General features: G+C 35.9%; 1 protein-coding gene across 1 annotated transcript in view; it reads left to right on the plus strand.

Annotated features, from left to right (window-relative positions):
• PTGER3 (prostaglandin E receptor 3) overlaps window positions 1-3,321 on the plus strand; it is a 100,419-nt gene extending 97,098 nt beyond the window's left edge. The window contains exons 3-4 of the mRNA XM_056123291.1: window positions 641-732; window positions 3,233-3,321. Of these exons, the coding sequence (XP_055979266.1) occupies window positions 641-732; window positions 3,233-3,236 (96 nt within the window). The 3' untranslated portion in view covers window positions 3,237-3,321. The remainder of the gene's footprint in view (window positions 1-640; window positions 733-3,232) is intronic.
• Window positions 3,322-18,075: the final 14,754 nt, after the last annotated feature.

The following is an 18,075-nucleotide window of genomic DNA, read 5'->3' on the forward strand; positions in this document are numbered from 1 at the left end:
TTATTTTTAAAAAAGAAAGAAAGAAGATGATATATGAAGTTAAGTTCTGCGGAGGACTAGTTGAAAGAATAGAACAGCTCAGGCAGAAGAAGCATGCAGTGCAAAGGGCCTGAGGTAGGAAGCAGGAAGTGACACTGTTGGCTAGGGTAGAATACAAGAGTTACAGCGACGAGGCGAGGCGCATGAAAAATCTGGTATTAAAACCAGAGGCTAGGTCAGACAGGACCTGTAAGATCATCCTCACAGTTTTGGTCTTTATCAGAGGAGCAACAGGAAGTCAATGAAAGTGGAAGAGTGGGAAAATTAGATTTACTGACACAGATCACTTTCAGTGACTGAACTTTCATTCTGCGGAGAGCAAGGGAAGTGACTAATGCCCTAGGGACTTAGAAGTCAAATGAGGTAAGTCCTATTTATCCTCAGGTAACATCTAGTATAAAGTATGGGAGAAACTGAGAGTGTGATTGAAGCACAGAGGCAAGAAGGTGATGATCTGAACATCTTGATTAACTTGATGTTAGTATATACTGAAACGTAAATTTTGTTTGGGTTTCCTTTAGAATGTTCAGAAGAGTGTCATCTGACAAAATGGAACTGTAGCCCATGATTCTCTCCACTGAACCCCTCTGTCTGTTCACAGATCAGACACCACAAAAATAACTATGCATCCAGTTCCATCTCCTTACCACACCAGTGCTCCTCAACCTTGATGTGGAGTGAACATTTGGAAAGGTGAGATTTAGAAGCTGCCTGGATGACAACATCAATTTCCTCCATCTCTTCGTTCTGATCTGACCATGAGGAGAATAGCTTTGAGAATTCAAATGTAAATTAAGCATATTCACTGGGTTAAGAAAGACAAGATTTCTTAAAGGTGCTATCATCTTTATAACTTCATTTAAATATCTTCCAACTAAGAGATTTTATTATTGGCTTTATGACTGATCAGCTCTCATACCATAAAAGAGCTTTCATGTTACTTATTTTTCATAGAATTATCCCCAGTGCTATTTTACTTATTTTTAGTTAGCTTTAAATTTTTTAATTGCCTTATTTTTAGGTACTGCGATTTACAATACTGTTAATAATAGGATTTCATGCATACAGCATTCTAACAACAAAACCTCTTTGTAGGAGCTATTTTAAGACTAGCTTCCCTTGTTTTAAATATTCAAATGGCCTCCATTTAAATTTAGTATGGTCTCCTTTTGGATGGCTGCCATATTCTAAATTATTCTTTTGATTAGATACATTTTGTTCAAATGTATATTTCCATAAACGAGCACTCTAGAAAGCAGAACATGTCAAATGTGATGGATGGTTGGTCATGTTAAATTTCAGCATTTGATTCTTCAAACACCTCTTTTCAATATTTCTGCTAATAACTGCAGGTTAACATTGTTCCGAGAATTACTGCATTCTGTGATCTTTTTATAATGAAAGAAAGGAAAAATTTATATTCTTTTTCTCAAAGATGGCACTCTTGATTTTTTCAGATATGTGAACTTTCATTTCAGCAGAAAGTCCACTTGCTCATTTTGTTTCATATTCCTGAACTATGTCAGCTCTATAATTTCTCTTCTCAGTATAAGGAATAAAGGACATGGACATTCAAGCAATCCAATTTCCTTGACCATTGGTTCTCCCGTGGCTGAAATAGAACGTAATCACTTTTGCATTAGGGAATGATCTAAATGTGGGTTTTGATAGCAATCAAATGTGTAATTATGATTAAAGAACAAGAATAAAATGATTCTAGAATAGATTTTAAAAACTCAAAAGACTAATAAAATATTGGAAGACTCAATTCACCTTTATGAGACTATATACTCTGCCAAATATGTGTATCGAATGCAAGATTCACCCTGCTTTGCTATAGTAGCATCCCTTGCAAGGAAAACAACTGGAAAAAAGGGCAGCATCCAGGTCCTATCTCTTTATCAGTAAGAGCATTCTAATTTCCTTTTAATGTTTCAAAGTAAATTTTATTATAGTTCCCTCAAATCTTATTATACTTTACCCCATTATAAAAATAGGCCAATCCTTATAGAAATTTTCAGTACATAAACCTAGAAAGAAATACAGGTTACTTTACTTGCATTACTCAAGAAGAATCCACCCTTATCTTAGTGTATTTCTTTCTCTTCCTTTTTTTGCAGTTTCCTTGATTCTGTTTACATACTCATGCCAAAATTATACGTGCATGATTGAATTTTAATATTCAGGACTATTCTGCAACTTGTTTAAAATAATTTTAATGTTTATAGAATAATCTAATGACAGGATCCACTGTAGCTTATATAATCATAATATTTCTTTAAATTTAGACTGTGATAAATAGAACGATATCACCATGCAGACTGAATTTTAAACATTCATGCTTATATAAAGTTTGAGTATACTTTGTGTATGTATAGGGGTGGGTGGTCAGGATTTGGGCATCCAGGAGTGCTCAAGGCTTACTCCTGCATCTGAACTCAGGGATCACTTTTGGTAGTGTTTGGGGGACCATATGCAGAGTGAATAATCAAACCAGATTTGATGACAAGGCAAGCACTTTAATTACTATTCTATCTCTCTGGCCCCTTCTATATATATATACTTTAAGAAGCAAATAATATGTACACATTTAATATTCTTTAAAGGCTATGCAGTTTCACTGTTTCCCAGAGAATTACAAAATTTAAAATTTCATTATCAATGTGTGAGTATCTATGTTTTACTTCACCCTAACTAGAACTGTATCTTTTTTTTCCTATTTATTTTGGGTTTTGGCCACACCAGCCTGTGCTCAATGCTTCATAGACATAGTTTGAACCCCAGTACCCATGACCCTTCAAACAGCCTCAAATATCCCTCAAATATCCTTAGTGACCCCAAACACCATGAAGTGCGGTACAAGTGCTGCCTCTCCCCAAACTGAGCTGAACCACATTGCCTGCCTGAGCACAGTCAGGCTGTCACTGACAGTTGAATACAGTTGAGAGTAACCCCTGATCCCCCAAGATGGGAATCTTTGGGAACCTCCCCCTTCCGCCCCCCAGCAGATGACATATTCAGCATTACTAAATTATCTGCTGGCATAACTGAGTCATTTAAATTGTTTTAAATTTTTAAACACATAAATAATTGCTTCAGAAGGAGAATACTTGAATGTTTATATTCATACCATACCAACAAAGAAAGTGTCCTTATCCATGCTTACTACATTTTTCTCTTTCTATTCTAACAGATAATGAAAGAATGAAGTTGGACTTCTCCCGCACCTCCAATTCCCTGTAATCCTTCCTTCCTGAATCTGTGCATTTCTTCCCAACTAAGAAGGAGAATTTTATATTTTGATTTGGATTTTTCATTTTTATTGTTTTTGTTTTAATGGATTTTTTTTCTTGTCCATACTAGTCTCTGAGACTAGGTTTACTATTATAATCTGTGTCTCTGGGTGTTCAGTTGGTTTCTTGGAATGTAATTTGAGTATATATTTAAGAAGTTGGACAAAAGTTAGTAGATGATGACTGGTGAAGAAATCACTGTAGCACCGTCATCCCATTGTTCATCAGTTTGTTCGAGCGGGCACCAGTAACGTCTCCATTGTGTTACTCATTACTGTTTTTGGCCTATCGAATACTTCACATGAAGCTTGCCAGGCTCTGCCATGAAGGCGGGATAACCTCAGTAGTTTGCTGGTCTCTTCGAGAGAGATGGAGGAATCGAACCCAGGTTGGCCACGTGCAAGGCAAAATGCCCTACCTGCTGTGCTATCGCTCCAGCCCAGGTGAAGAAAGAGAAAAAGAAAAACCCATCTTTCAGGAATCTTTTTCCAACTTCAAACCTTTATCTCAATTACCAGCTGATGTGGATGTCTTTTGTTGTATGATAGTTTTGATTTCATATTATAAATTTGAAAAATAAGTAGAAATTTTTGACAGTAAAAAGTCAACATAATGAGAGAAGAGTTTAAGAAAAGCTACATAAACATATTGAACTAGAAAGAATATTTATGCAAACATGATTAATGTTTGAAGAGGCTGTGATCCCTCTGTTTTCAATTTGGAACTAAAAGCTCCTTTATCTGTGTTCTGATTATATATCTTTAATGACTAAGAAATCAACATAATTGTGATCTGTCTTTGAAAGCTGAAAACATTTTTGTAGTTAAGTGTTGCCCTGGAGTGCCAAAAGGTGGACCTAAAGAAATAAAAATTGTAAGCACAGTCTCCTAATCCATCACTATCAGTTAAGGACTTCTTAAGAAAATTTTTTTCTTGGGCGAACTGCAAGCAAAAGGAAAATCAATAAGTAGCAGCTCTGAAATAATTAATTTCATTACTTCTAATGAAATAAAGAGATGGATTTTGTCTGAAGTACAAGATCTTGTGGGCTTTAAACAAATATTTTAAGTCACCTGTTTCTGTTCAGAAAATTACTCTGGTTACTTAGAATTTCAATCAACTTACTCTGGCCTCACCTCACCCCCACCCCACCTTCTTCCTCTATTTCCTCTCCTTACTTCATTCAATATGTGTTTTGCTTTTGTTTTCATCGTGCTTTCTTTTTAAACACTGTGTTGTCCTATCTAAAAGGACATTTTGGGAAGAGAAGCAAGTTTTCAGCAGTTTTGTTGAAAATTCTGACTCCATTAGCAATTCTATCAGATTAGTCTGCCAAATAATTTTTTTTAATTTTTATTAGTGAAACACCATGAGATTACAGTTGTAGACTTACAAATTTTTGTGCTTGGGTTTCAATTATACAATGATAGAGTACCCATCCCTCCACCAGTGCCTATTTTCCACCACCACTGATCCCAGTATCCCTCCCACCCCTCATTCCCCCCATCCCACCTTGCCTCTGTGGCAGAGCATTCCCTTTTGTTCTCTCTCACCTTTTGGGTGCTGTGGTTTGCAAAAGAGGCATTGAGCGGCAATCATGTTCAGTCTATAGTCTACTTTTAGCATGCATCTTCCATCCTGGAGTGAGTCATTCTTCTTGAATAGCTGAGCCAGTGACTTAATTGTAAACTACCATAATTTTTATTTAAACCTGTACTTGAAGGAACATATGAAATTTACACAGAACTAAGGTTGTACATAATTCCTTTATTTGGATTAAAATTTGATGTAACTATTGGGCATGTCATATTTACAACCATAATAATAAAGTCCGTGTTCTTGTTATCTCTCTATAATCATCTATCTATGTAGTAGCTGTCATGTATTTTATTTTTACAAAATAGTGAAGATTTTACAAAAGATTTGCCCATGTGGATAATGTAGGCAAGAATTCAAATATAAGTACATTTTTTAATTTTGCATTTATAAAAATTACCCATCTACCATATATTTATATACCTCCTTGCTCTTGCTCTTAAACAATTCAAGTATCTTTGTCTCATCTTATTTCTACCCTTAAAACTAATGTTACATAGTATGTGCTTTAATGTCTACTGCATTATAGTATTTCTTAGCAATGTTCATTATGTATGTCTTTCCCCCCGAAAAAATTCTATTTTGCAGGGCCCTTTGGGACATTTTGTTCATAGGTATTATTGTATTAATGTTGTGTTTGATACCTCTAAAGAGGCTACTAATTTGGTAAATTCTCAACATAGGCAACATTTACATACAAGATTAACAATTGGAATATCAATTAATGTTTTAAAAGCCATTTGTTTCCATGTTGTTGTTCAATTTGAAAAAATCCATACTATAATTTCATTATTTAAAAATATTCATCCAGGCAGAATAATCATGAGTAATTTAACATAACACTTTATTAAAACCCTATATGTGGTATATGTGGAAATAATAACTTTGTGCGAGGTATCTTAAGAACTCACTATTCGGTAAAGATATTTCTCATACAATTCAGAATGATCTTTGTCCAATAAATTTGTCCAATTTTTTGGATTTGAAATGTGAATTTGATACTTTTGTATTTAATTGTGAGGAAATATATCTCTTCATTACAACATTCACTAAAACTTGGCAAAAGAAGTTGAGGCATATAATGTGAAGAGGCATACCAAGTCTTGCTAAGATCTTAGCTCCAAGATCGAGGAAGGTAACAGGGAATAAATATTGGGTCCAAAAGATTCAGGTTTCATTGGAAGCCTTATTATCCAAATTCTCCCCAAAAGAAGAAAATTAGTCATTATCTTTTATATGTACATGTGTACATGTGTCCTCTAAGTGGATTTTGGTCCATGAAATACATGAAAATTCAGTTAAATGTATCTTTGCTTCTTACTGCCTGCAATAATTAGTTTAAAAATTAAATAATAACTTCAGCTTGTAAAAAAATTGATATAACAACTTTTGTTATATCAATTCTCAGTAGGTAGAAGCATTTTTAAAAATTTTATCTTAAGATATTTGTATTTGTGCAGTAAACTTTTGAAAAATAACAACTAAAAAAGTTATTTTTGTCCTTTAGGGAAATGTATAAAGTATATTTTGCCTGGTATTCTTAAGTACTATGAAATTTTTTGGTAAACTTTTGAAAAATAACAACTAAAATTACAATATCTGTATGCATCTACCAAAGCTTTTACTAAATATTTTATTAACTTAAAATCTCTCTAGGTTTGTCCCATGGGCAAAAATATTGTTGTTTTATTTGTGTTCTAAGATTTTATTTACTTTTTATTACCTGCCATGTTTTTTACATAAGAAATGTTGTAATATGTATTTTAAGGACCTTTGTAGTTATTTCTTTTTTTAAAAAAAAAATCAACCATATTGTAAGTTTCTTTTGGGCAGGACCCGCACTATATATAGAAAGAAAGTCTAGTGTAATGCTAATAAGCACACAAAATTGATCAATAAAGACTGGACAAAAAGGATGTGATCAGACTACAATCTATGGGAGTCCAATTAGGACAACTAGGTGTGCCATGCTATGGATAAGACTGATTCTCTGCTGCAGTTAATTCTCATTGCTTTTTTTCATCAATTAGTCTTTTCATCTGAAAACATCAGTGGAACATCTTAAGATTTTTCTTGCCACATTCTGATCGTTTTGGTTAGTGATTGATGATTTTGGTTTTATCAGAGTTTATTGGCTTAATTTACAATTGAAACATTAAATCTCAATAGTGTGCATAATTGTGTATTATATATAATCGTGCAGTAAACTTTTGAAAAATAACAACTAAAATTGCCAGCATACATATAAAATGTGAAAATTTAATAAGCAAAATGAAAACAAGAAAATTGCACACTCAAGAAACCACAACATCACTAGAAATACAGGATAGAAGGGGGATCATAGCACATTATAATTTGTTAAAAGACTTGACAATGTTCAGTTTAGGAATCTGCACTCTCTAAACATTGGTGTGATTGTGTTGGAGACAGATGCTGTGACTGCTAGAAATAACAAGGAATAGACACTCAAATAAAGTAAAGTAAACATCACACAAGGAATATGAAAGGATGGGGGAAAGTAGTAGTATAGTCTTAACATTTTTTAGAAAACAGAAAAAATATAAAAAGATAATATATTTAATATATTTAATCTCCTATATCATGATCACGATCCTCCCGTTGTTCATTGATTTGCTCAAGTGGGCCCAGTAACGTCTCCATTGTGAGACTTGTTGTTACTGTGTTTGGCATATCGAGTACGTCATGGGTAGCTTGCCAGGCTCTGCCGTGTGGGCGAGATACTCTCAGTAGCTTGCCGGGCTGTCCGAGAGGGGCGGAGGAATCGAACTCTGGTCGGCCATGTTGGCCGCTTGTAAGGCAAACACCCTACCTCTGTGCTATACATATATATATATATATATCATGATCCTTTAAGTTCTATTAATCCTACACATCTTTCTCAGTTCTTTCCCTCCATCCTTGGTGTCATGGTTTAAAATGAGGCCTCTGTCATTTCCCACCCAAGCAAGCCCAATAGCCATTTGTCCTGCTCCAGATCTTGGCTCCCCCACTAGTCCTCCATATCTGCTGCCACAGTGACATTTTGTTAATTAAATGAGTGTGTGTTTACTCTACTTAAGATTTAAAATGTTTTTCTTCAGGATAACATTAGAACAACTTAACAGTCTGTGGGGCTGTCTACAATCTGGTCTCTGTTGAGCCTCAGATCTCTTCTTCTCTTCTACACTCCCTTATTTGATCTCAAACTGCCATCTCACATCTGATGCATTCTCAGTGAACATCTTTTCTTTCCTATGTGATAGCCCTCACTTGCTCTTTAAATTTTAGTTCAAGTGCCATTGCTATTTAAAACCTTCTTTCCTAACAAAACACCCATATGTGTTGTTGGTTTATTTGCCAATTTTTTCTATTAGCTAAGACAAGGACAGTTTTTTGTCTCCATGACTGTATATATGGCATATGACTCAGCAAATCCTTACCTGTAAATGAAAGGACAGTAGAAAATGTACAACTGTTAGTAGAATGTTTGATCAAAAAACAAAGACAATTATCTTGTTAATTATCAAGATAATTATCAAGGTCCAAATTAATCTTGTATTGCTTAAAACAGCTAGTCACATTTTCTGGATAATTGCTCAATTGTTGTCTTTTCAGTTAGAGAGTTCTATCTTTACAAGTGAAATTTCCATTATTTTGTGGAGACTACAGGCAAAAAACTGAGAAACAGTACTATGACCTTATTTTTGAGAAATAAAAGTTTAAAAACCAACTTGAAAGCTCAAGAAAAGATAACAGTTCAAAGTGTTGCTCACCAGCTTGGTCTAGATTTCTTTATATGCTGATTAGCACTGTTCTGCTAGACCAGTTCAGGCTTTGAGGTTCTACAATTCTGGCTTTTCATACCAGTATTTGTAAGAACACTATAAATTCCCATTGTTATAAGATAAGTAGCTTCGATTTTAAATAAGTGACTGAAATTTTGTTTGTTTATTTGTTTGTTTATGAATTGATTTTGTATTGGGGCCACACCAAATGGGGCTCAGGTCTTAGTCCCAGCAGAGCTCAGGGAGCCATTTGAGGTGCCCAGAATTGAAGTCGGATTGGCCACATACAAGGTACTGCCTTACTCACTGTACTATCTCTTTAGCTCCCCTGTTTATTCGTTTTCCACCACAACCAGTGATGCTAAAAGGTTACTCCCAGCACAGTGCTCAGAGGTCTCTCGTGAAGGCACAGATGGGACCATGAAGAGCTAGGGATTCAATTTGGGCTCCTACATGTAAAAAATGTGCTCCAACCCTTTAGGCTATCTTCCCAGCCCAACGGCTGGAACTTGAATTTGAGAGAAAGGAACTGTAGTACACTAGACCAGCACATGGACATAATATAGTCCCAGACAATTTTGCTGAGATTTTCACAAATCTTCCACCATCCGTTAAATAGTTTATTTGAACTACCATGAACCAATGGGATTTCCTCTGCAGGAGCCCTCAAGAACATTCCTGGCAAGAAATGAGAAGGTGATTTTGAAATAAAACTCCTAGACCATAGCTCACACGTAAGTATTTACGAAGTTAAGGAGGAAATAGCCTGAGGCACTATTAATATTCAGAATAAGATGTTTATGAGATAAGAAGGAGATAAAGAAAAAAGGACAGTCACCATTAAAAGGAGAGTTATCTGAGCTTATTTCATGGTCCAAGTCCGACTTGTATAGAGAAGACTATCTCCCAGGGCACTTTTCATGAAAGGAGTGGGTTCTCTGGTTAGCCTGTAGATTCAGAGGATTAAAGTACAGAAACTAGTGTTTGTGTTTTTCTAAACTGATCATGCAACAACTAGCAGATTGCAAAGCTCATTCTCTGGAACTTTATGGAAGAATGGCAGATAACAAAAGATTGCTCCTGGAAATTTGACTTAGCAATTCCCAAACTTGTCCATAATTCTAATTATCTAAAGTCAATGAAAATGGAAAATCCTAAAGTCTGAAGATTATGAATCAGAAATTCTGGCACAGGAACCAAGATTTAGTGTTTTTATCTTTTGACTTTTTGAATTTGGGGCCATACCTGGCAGTACTCAGGACTTACCCCTGACTCTGTGCTCATGAATCACTCCTGGAGGGCTTGGGGAATTATATGTGGTACTGGGGATCAAACCAGGTCTGATGCATGCAAAACAAACACCGTACACCCTGCACTATCACTCTGGCACCAAGATTTTCTGTTTTTATTTTTATTTATTTATTTAGGAGTTTACATATCTACTTGGAAAAGAGGACACTAGTATTGTTAGAACTGAGAACGAAAATTCAAGTAAAACTTAAGTTTCCCTATAAAGCATGGCGGGAGAGTCAGACAGGAAGCAACTTAATAGCAGTACCGAATGGTCTTGGGAACACAGGTGGAAACTAGGTGTAGTAAATGTACATCCAAACCATAATGGAAGTGTGTGTCTAAACTGTAACTACAAAATTGTTCATCAAGCAGTTGTTTCAGGCATTCAATGTTCTAACACCAATCCTTCCATCAGTGTGACCTTCCTTCCATCATTGTCCCCAGTTTCCCACCCACCCTCCAACCCTGCCCACCTAGCAGGCACAAAATAATTGATTTTATATTGCTTGTTACAACTAAATGACTAAAGGGATGATCAAAAAATGCTTCCGCAAAAAAAAAATTTATGAAAGTTGCTGTACCTCTTAATGGAGTCATTAAGTCATTGAGGGTTTACTAAGCTGTTGCTAGTTGAGCAGTCTGTGTTATTGCTTTTGTTTATTGAGCATAGATGACTTCTATACTACTTTCCCATGTAATTAAGGAGGCTGCATCACTCACTCTGAGAAGACTCCAAAACAGTGTACTTGGAATTTTTATCAGGTTGGCGTATCTGCAGAAATTTATCATAAAACAGTCAAGTTGGGCTTTTTGTCTGGCAGTTGCTGTTGGGTGTGGGTGCAGCTGCCAGGACTTAGACAGGGCAGAGACTCAGCCTGCTCCCCTCCTGGAACACCCTACACATACAACATTGATGTAGTCCAGAGATTTTCAAAGTATCATCCCCAACCTAACATCGGCAATAGCAGCACCTCAACACTTGCTAGAAATGCAGATTCTCTGATCTCACTCCAAACCTACTAAATCAGAAATTGTGGAGCTGGAGCCCAGTAATCTGTATTTTAGAATCTTTCCAGGTAATTTTTCATGGATCGTAATAGATAAGAACCATATATTACAATTGTGGCCCGGAGAAATGGAAGATGAATGTATAGCTATATCTTAAAAAACTCTTTCAGACTAGGAAAACTTACTGCAAGCCAGGGGTTGACTACTGCTATTCCTTTGATATAACAACTTCCTTCTCTATGTTCTAAGGAATAGACTGATTTTGTGGATCTCTTTCCATCTTCACTTGTGTATGGCCATGTTCCTTTTTCTTCCTTATGGTAAAATATTTCTTTTTTCTACTTGGAATTCTTATATTGTTTTTAAACTATGTATTTTGTGGGGACCATACCCAGAAGAGCTAGGAAGCTATTCCTGGTGCATAGTATTCAGGGGACCATGTGAAGTCAGGAATTGAACAGAGGCTCCTACATATGAAGATAGTCTTTGAGTCATTTCCCTGGTCCTGACTCTATTAGTAATGTTGATCGAATATCTAGTTGGTGCTCCTCACTGAAGCTCACAGTTCTGTCAAAATGTTTTTCATTACTGGAATATAGTAAGCAAGCTTCCCAAGTGTTCTATTTTCCAAGAAAGATGTCATCAAACAGATGACAAACTACCTGGTATTTCTAAGTTTCATCATTTTCCTCTTTAAGAAAGCCAAAATAATGTTTAAAGGTATTCATTTCTTCTCAGATAGACATTATTTTGAAGGCTAAGTCTTGGATCACTGCAAATATACAAACATTTCCTTTTTATATAGAGGAAAAGAGATGAAAAAGGGAGTTGCTGATCTATCAATAAGACAGTTTTCTGGCATAGAGGTGAAGTTTTCTTGTTCTGGTATGGTTCCCATAAGGAAATACCACTAACTGAGTTGTTTCAAAAACAGAAACTTACTTCCAATTTCTGGAAACTGGAAATTCAAGATCAAGGGTTTGGTAGGGTTGAGTCCTTCCATGGGCTAGAAGGAACAATCTGTTCCATGGGACTTCTTGTTTCTGGTGTTTTTCTGGCAGTATTTTGTATTCTTTGACTTGGATACACAACACACCACATAGCAGTCTCTTTGGATGTGTGTCTTGTGTCCAAAAGTTCCCTTTTTATAAGAACTCCAGTCATAGTGCTTTAATTTATTATTACCTCATCTGCAATGGCCCTAGTTTACAAGGTCACCTCTTAAAATGCTGGGGGTTAGGACATCATTATATAAATTTGGTTAAGGGATGCCAGGTGTAAAAAACTACGCACGCAGAAGGTTGTGTGTTCACGGACTCTCCGGATGGTTCTATCTCACCGCCCACGTTCGGTGCCCTAGAGCCTCTGTGTGTGGCCTGGATCAGGACGGCTGTTGGCCAAGGGCAGGCGAAGGAAGAGATGAGGGCCAGACTGGTTGATCTTAGTAGCAGTTTATTACAAGGAAGTTTATCCCAGAGAAGAAATTTATGTTATGGAGGGCCTACGTTCTCTCAAGCACATGTTCCCCTTGCTAGTCTCTCCATGGTCCATCTTGCCGCCCTGCTCTCTCTCTCTCTCCAGCTCCCTTTTCTCTCCAACTCCCTGGCAGTCTGGGCTGACCCTCCACCCAGTCAAGTAGCCAAAACAACATAAGAAAACCCTTCCTGAGGGCCCACCTAAAAGGTATTCTAAAGCCCTTCCTGACTGCCCCAGGCAAAATACATCCTTAAGGTGTTTTTCTCTTTTCCTCAGTCCAATAAACTATCAATAAACTATCAACTATCAACTTATTCCTGAGGCTATGCAGGAAGGACAGAACAGTGTTATCCTACAGCTAGGGACACAATTTTAACCAGTAACAGAAAAGTTGGTAGAGTTATAGAGAAAGTCAAATGTAAAGTCTAATGTCACTCCATTGAAATTGCAAGATCTAATTCAGTGTTATTTCTGCAGTTGAATAGAGCTCTAACATTTTTATTTGGGTTAGTAGCACCTAAACAAAAAATTTCAGATGAGGTGTGGGGGGGACAAAGGACCTGGCCCTGAGAAATAGTACAACAGGTACATTTGCTTTGCACATGGCCAACCTGGCTTCAATTCTCGGCATCCTATATGGTCGCCAGAGCATAATCAGGAATAATTCCCAAATGCAGAGCCAGGAGTAACCTCTGAATCACTGCTGTCTGTGACTCCTCCCCAAAATAAGTCCAAACAAAGAATTAAAACAAAAAATCTCAGAGACACGTTTCAGCTAAAGCTATCACTATCACTGTCACTGTCCTCCCGTTGTTCATCAATTTTCTCGAGCGGGCCCAGTAACGTCTCCATTGTGAGACTTTGTTGTTACTGTGTTTGGCATATCGAATATGTCACGGGTAGCTTGCCAGGCTTTGCTGTGCGGGCGACATACTCTCTGTAGCTTGCCAGGCACTCCGAGAGGGGTGGAGGAATCGAACTCGGGTCAGCCATGTTGGCTGCATGCAAGGCAAACGCCCTACCTGCTGTGCTATCACTCCAGCTAAAGTTAGGTAATACAAAATTAAATACAATTTAAGGTTATGTTTCTAAGGCTGAAACATCTAGAAATTTTCTTCGCAAATAAACAAAGTTCATAAAGCAAATGGTGGGGAAATTTTGAGCTATATGTGTCATTATTTTAATTACCAAATTTTATAAAAGTCATAACCTGGCAGGCTACCTAATGTAACCTGCCCACACGGCAGAGTCTGGCAAACTCCCCGTGGTGTACCCAATATGCCAAATACCAGTAACAATGATGGGTCTCATTCTCCTAACCCTGAAAGGGCCTTAAATGTGGCAATCTCAGGGATAGGATGAAGGAGACGTTACTGGTACCTGCTCAAGGCAGTCGAAGAACAACAGGATGATCGTGATCGTGATGAAAGTCAGATGGGTCCATGTAAGTAAGAAGCAGTGGGAAGTTGTAAGCATTATTGAACATAGGTCATCAACTCAGGTTGATTTCTGTTGCTTTGAACAGATTTGATCCCTGGTGGTTTCCAAATCAGAGCAATATACTTATCTAGAGGTTGATATTGGAAAGGAAGTCAAATACTACCTGCAGAAAAGAGGTTAAGAGACCAGTACAATACTGCAGTGGGTTGGGTACTTGCTGACCTAAATCTAATCAATGCATCCTATGTGCTGCCCTGAGCCCTATCAGGACCAGGAGTACGCTTCGAGCATGGCCAAGTATGGCTCAAAAGAACAAAAATAAAACAAAAATAAAAGTTAACTAGGATTTACAAAGTCATTTTAACAAAGGGTAACAACAGCACACTATTGCCTTCTCTGTCAGACTTGCTTAATTAAGAACTTTAATATCCAACATTGTTCCTATGTGCAGAATTTTAGTGGTAAAGGGTTTTTGATTTTGTTTAATATTGTTTTTGTTTTTGTGAAGCGAGGTAGGTTTTATTGAATGAAACTTGGTTAGAAAGATGGGAGAGGAGAGAAAGAGGGAAATATGTTCAATAGAAGAGGGGTTTCTCCAGAATGTAAATAAGCAAGCAAAGAGACAAGCTAGTGAGACACATGTTCAAGAGAAAAAGAACATAAGCTTGAAGATCAAGCCTTAAGTGGAAAATTTAATGGATTATAGACACATGTTGATTGTTAATGATAAACACATGAAACTTTTATAATGTTATAAAGTCATGACAGTCAAGCTTTCAAAAACATACTTAACAGTTGTACCTCTGTTTTACCTGCTAATAAAGTCTCAGCATTAACTACCTTTCCCTTTGATATCAAGGTCCTACTGTTACAACCAGTAATCTGGTCACTTTGGAGGTCCCTAAAGACTATTAGTGATCACATAGAGTTCTGTCATGTGCTTGTTTCAAATGCATGTATCATTCATCTGATCCTGACTTTAAATTGTGCCAGCAAAATTCCATTGACTGTAATTTTTCATTTCATCACTGTATTTATGTACTTCCCCATACTTAAAAAAAAGAGACTGTAGTTAAAAAAGACATGTTCTTACGTTTCTAGGAAGTGATGCAATTGTTTTTGGAAAAATAGTGGACCTTTCACCATATTTCAAAAGTTCTTTCTGTAGCAACATTTCTTGCTGTGCTTTCATAGTCACAGTAAGAAATTTTTGCCAACACCCGACTGTTACTAATCTGATACACAGATGAACAAATCATTTTCTTGAAATGGTTCCCCTATAGAATCTAATTATAAATGACTATAATTTTAAAGACACTTCTCTATATTTGAATAATCATATGAAATAGAGGCTGAAAATTGAAGAGAACTGAAATTAATTCTAAAACATATCTCTTCCATATTTGACTTTTAAATAACTTTTAATATGACTTTATTGAAAAAATTCTTAAAAATGTTAGTTTTTACCCATAAAAGTTGGTCAAACCTATCCCTTCATTTTACTTAAGTCAAAGTTAACACTCATTGAATAAATCAATCCTACAGTAATGTCTTCATCGTACTGATCAGTTCTCTGAAATATTTTATCTTATTTTATTTCATTTTCTAATATATTCAGGACTGTAGCCAGGATCCAGTATCTAACACATTTTTAACCCTTCCTGATGCTGCAGATAGTGGGGCAAATCTGTAGCAGTTCTCTTCTCCCGTAAGGATGGTAATAGCTACTTGAGTGGCACTTATAGTAAAAATTTAATGAAGACCAATCCTAGCTTGGATTTTAAAAATCCGTTTGTCTCTCAGGTATATTATAGAAACCTGATTCATTGTCTAAAAATTCATTGCATAATTGTGTATGAAAGGATCCTGAAATATATTCTTGTCTCTTACAAGTATATAGTATTTAGTATTGTATGAGGGCCAAAAAGTTTGTGTGAAAAGGAAGATAACTGAGTGCATATTTAAGTGCCGAGATGGTACTTAATAAATACTGGTCTTTCTTCCTTTTTCTTTACCAACATTTACCAGTCAATCTCTATCTCTTCTAACTTATACTATTGCTGAATGAAAGTATACTACTGGCATGTCTGCATCACATACAAACACCCTACAAAGATAAAAAAAAAAAAGGCAAAATGTAGTAAAAATTCAGAAAATACAAGTTACTCCTGATTTTAATATGCTTATCTGTAAATGCATGTGTTTTTGTAAATAATATATGAACACCTTTAAATGACCTTTCTTAGGTTACATTTAGAGATGTTTAATGAGTTGCAAGCAACATTATCTTTAATAATAGATGGATTCTACAGTATCTCGAAATTTGGTATAAGTAGTTGCAAAATTATTCAGATATTTTATTGGTGTTGCCTCCTTGAGCAAATCAATAAAATCAATATTTTATTGGTGTTTTTCTTATTAAAAAAATGGGTGGAAAATAAAAATGCATAAACTGCTTACTAAAAGTCAGGGTAAAAATCAATATAATAAGACAAAGGTGAAAATCAGTATGCAATGAGTGGCTAGCATTTTGTTTGCATTGGAAACAGTAAAATTAAATAGATTAATAAAATATTTTCAAAGGATAAGCCCAAATATAAAGAGAGCATGAAATTCTTAAAATTTTTATCAGATATTAGGTTTAAATATAAGATGTAATTAGAAAATTTATATCAGTTTTTCTTCTCAGTGAGAACTGAAATTAATTCTAAAATATATCTCTTCCATATTTGACTTTTAAATAAATTTTAATATGACTATTGAAAAAGTTCTAAAAAATGTTAGTTTTTAACCCATAAAAGTTGGTCAAACCTATCCCTTCATTTTACTTAAGTCAAAGTTAGCACTCATTGAATAAATCAATCCTACAGTAATGTCTTCATCATACTGATCAGTTCCCTGAAATATTTTATCTTATTTTATTTCATTTTCTAATATATTCAGGACTGTAGCCAGGATCCAGTATCTAACACATGAGAGGAATATGTTCCACTGGAGCCACATCTCTGTCCTAGTATCCTGAATTAGTTTTGATCTAAGTGCAGATACCAATACTTATTTAAAAGGAACCCCTTTAGTTCTGTTTCAAAATTCATTTATAAGTCATTTTCCCACTGGGGTGTAGCACTGTAGCACTGTCCTCCTGTTGTTCATTGATTTGCTCAAGGAGGCACCAGTAACGTCTCACAAGAAGTTGTGAGACTTGTTGTTACTGTTTGTGGCATATCAAATACGTCACTGGTAGCTTGCCAGGCTTTGCCGTGTGGGCGAGACATTCTGGGTAGCTTGCCAGGCTCTTTGAGAGGGGCAGAGGAATCGTAACCTGGGTCAGCCACGTGCAAGGCAAACGCCCTACCCGCTATGCTATCGGTCCAGCCACCTGGGGATAGAAGATATTTATTAGTGTAGAACAATCTTTACTTTGTTCTACAAGAATAAGTATCATCACAATATCTTATACTTTTTTTTCCTTTTAAGTGACAGATCCCTGCTAGGCAATAGAGTTTACTTCATTCCTTTTATCTTCCAAGTCCAATAAAGGTGGCTAAATTGTGAGTTTTTTATAAAACAACTCAAAAATCCAGAAATATTTTTCTGACTCTCCTACAAACCTGCTATGCTTCTTGAATTTTGCTATAGAGTGCTAGATTATACCTCTGCTGCTTATAAGATCTACTGTTTATATTGAATATGCCCTGAAATTGGCCACTTTTCCTACGATTGGTCTGAATTTGTGGAATAGAATTTGGAATTCTATCCATATTCCCATAATTTTTCTTCCTAAAAGCTATCAGTGTTTTTGTTTTATTATTAATCTCCCTAAAGGCAATTACATTTTTCTTTCACTGCCCTCATGTCCAATTCTTAATAACTGTTAACTATTGGCTATTAGATAGGATAAAACTTTTTATTGAGTATTGCTGCTCTGGGGTCTACAGATCTTTATTCCATGCTATTAGAGAAGGAATCACTTAATTTTTAAACACAGACACTTGAATGAACAACTAGCAATCCTAATTAAGCCAAATATGTAGGCATATACAAAACTATTTTCAATTCAGATTAAATGCCACTGATAACTGTTGTTGCTAATTTCATGCAAGAGCTGCCTCAATAAAGCATGATCATCTATTTCTTCATAATTA

This window comes from Sorex fumeus, unplaced genomic scaffold (assembly GCF_029834395.1).
Source record: "Sorex fumeus unplaced genomic scaffold, SorFum_2.1 ptg000047l, whole genome shotgun sequence".
In the NCBI taxonomy this organism is placed as follows: Eukaryota; Metazoa; Chordata; class Mammalia; order Eulipotyphla; family Soricidae; genus Sorex; species Sorex fumeus.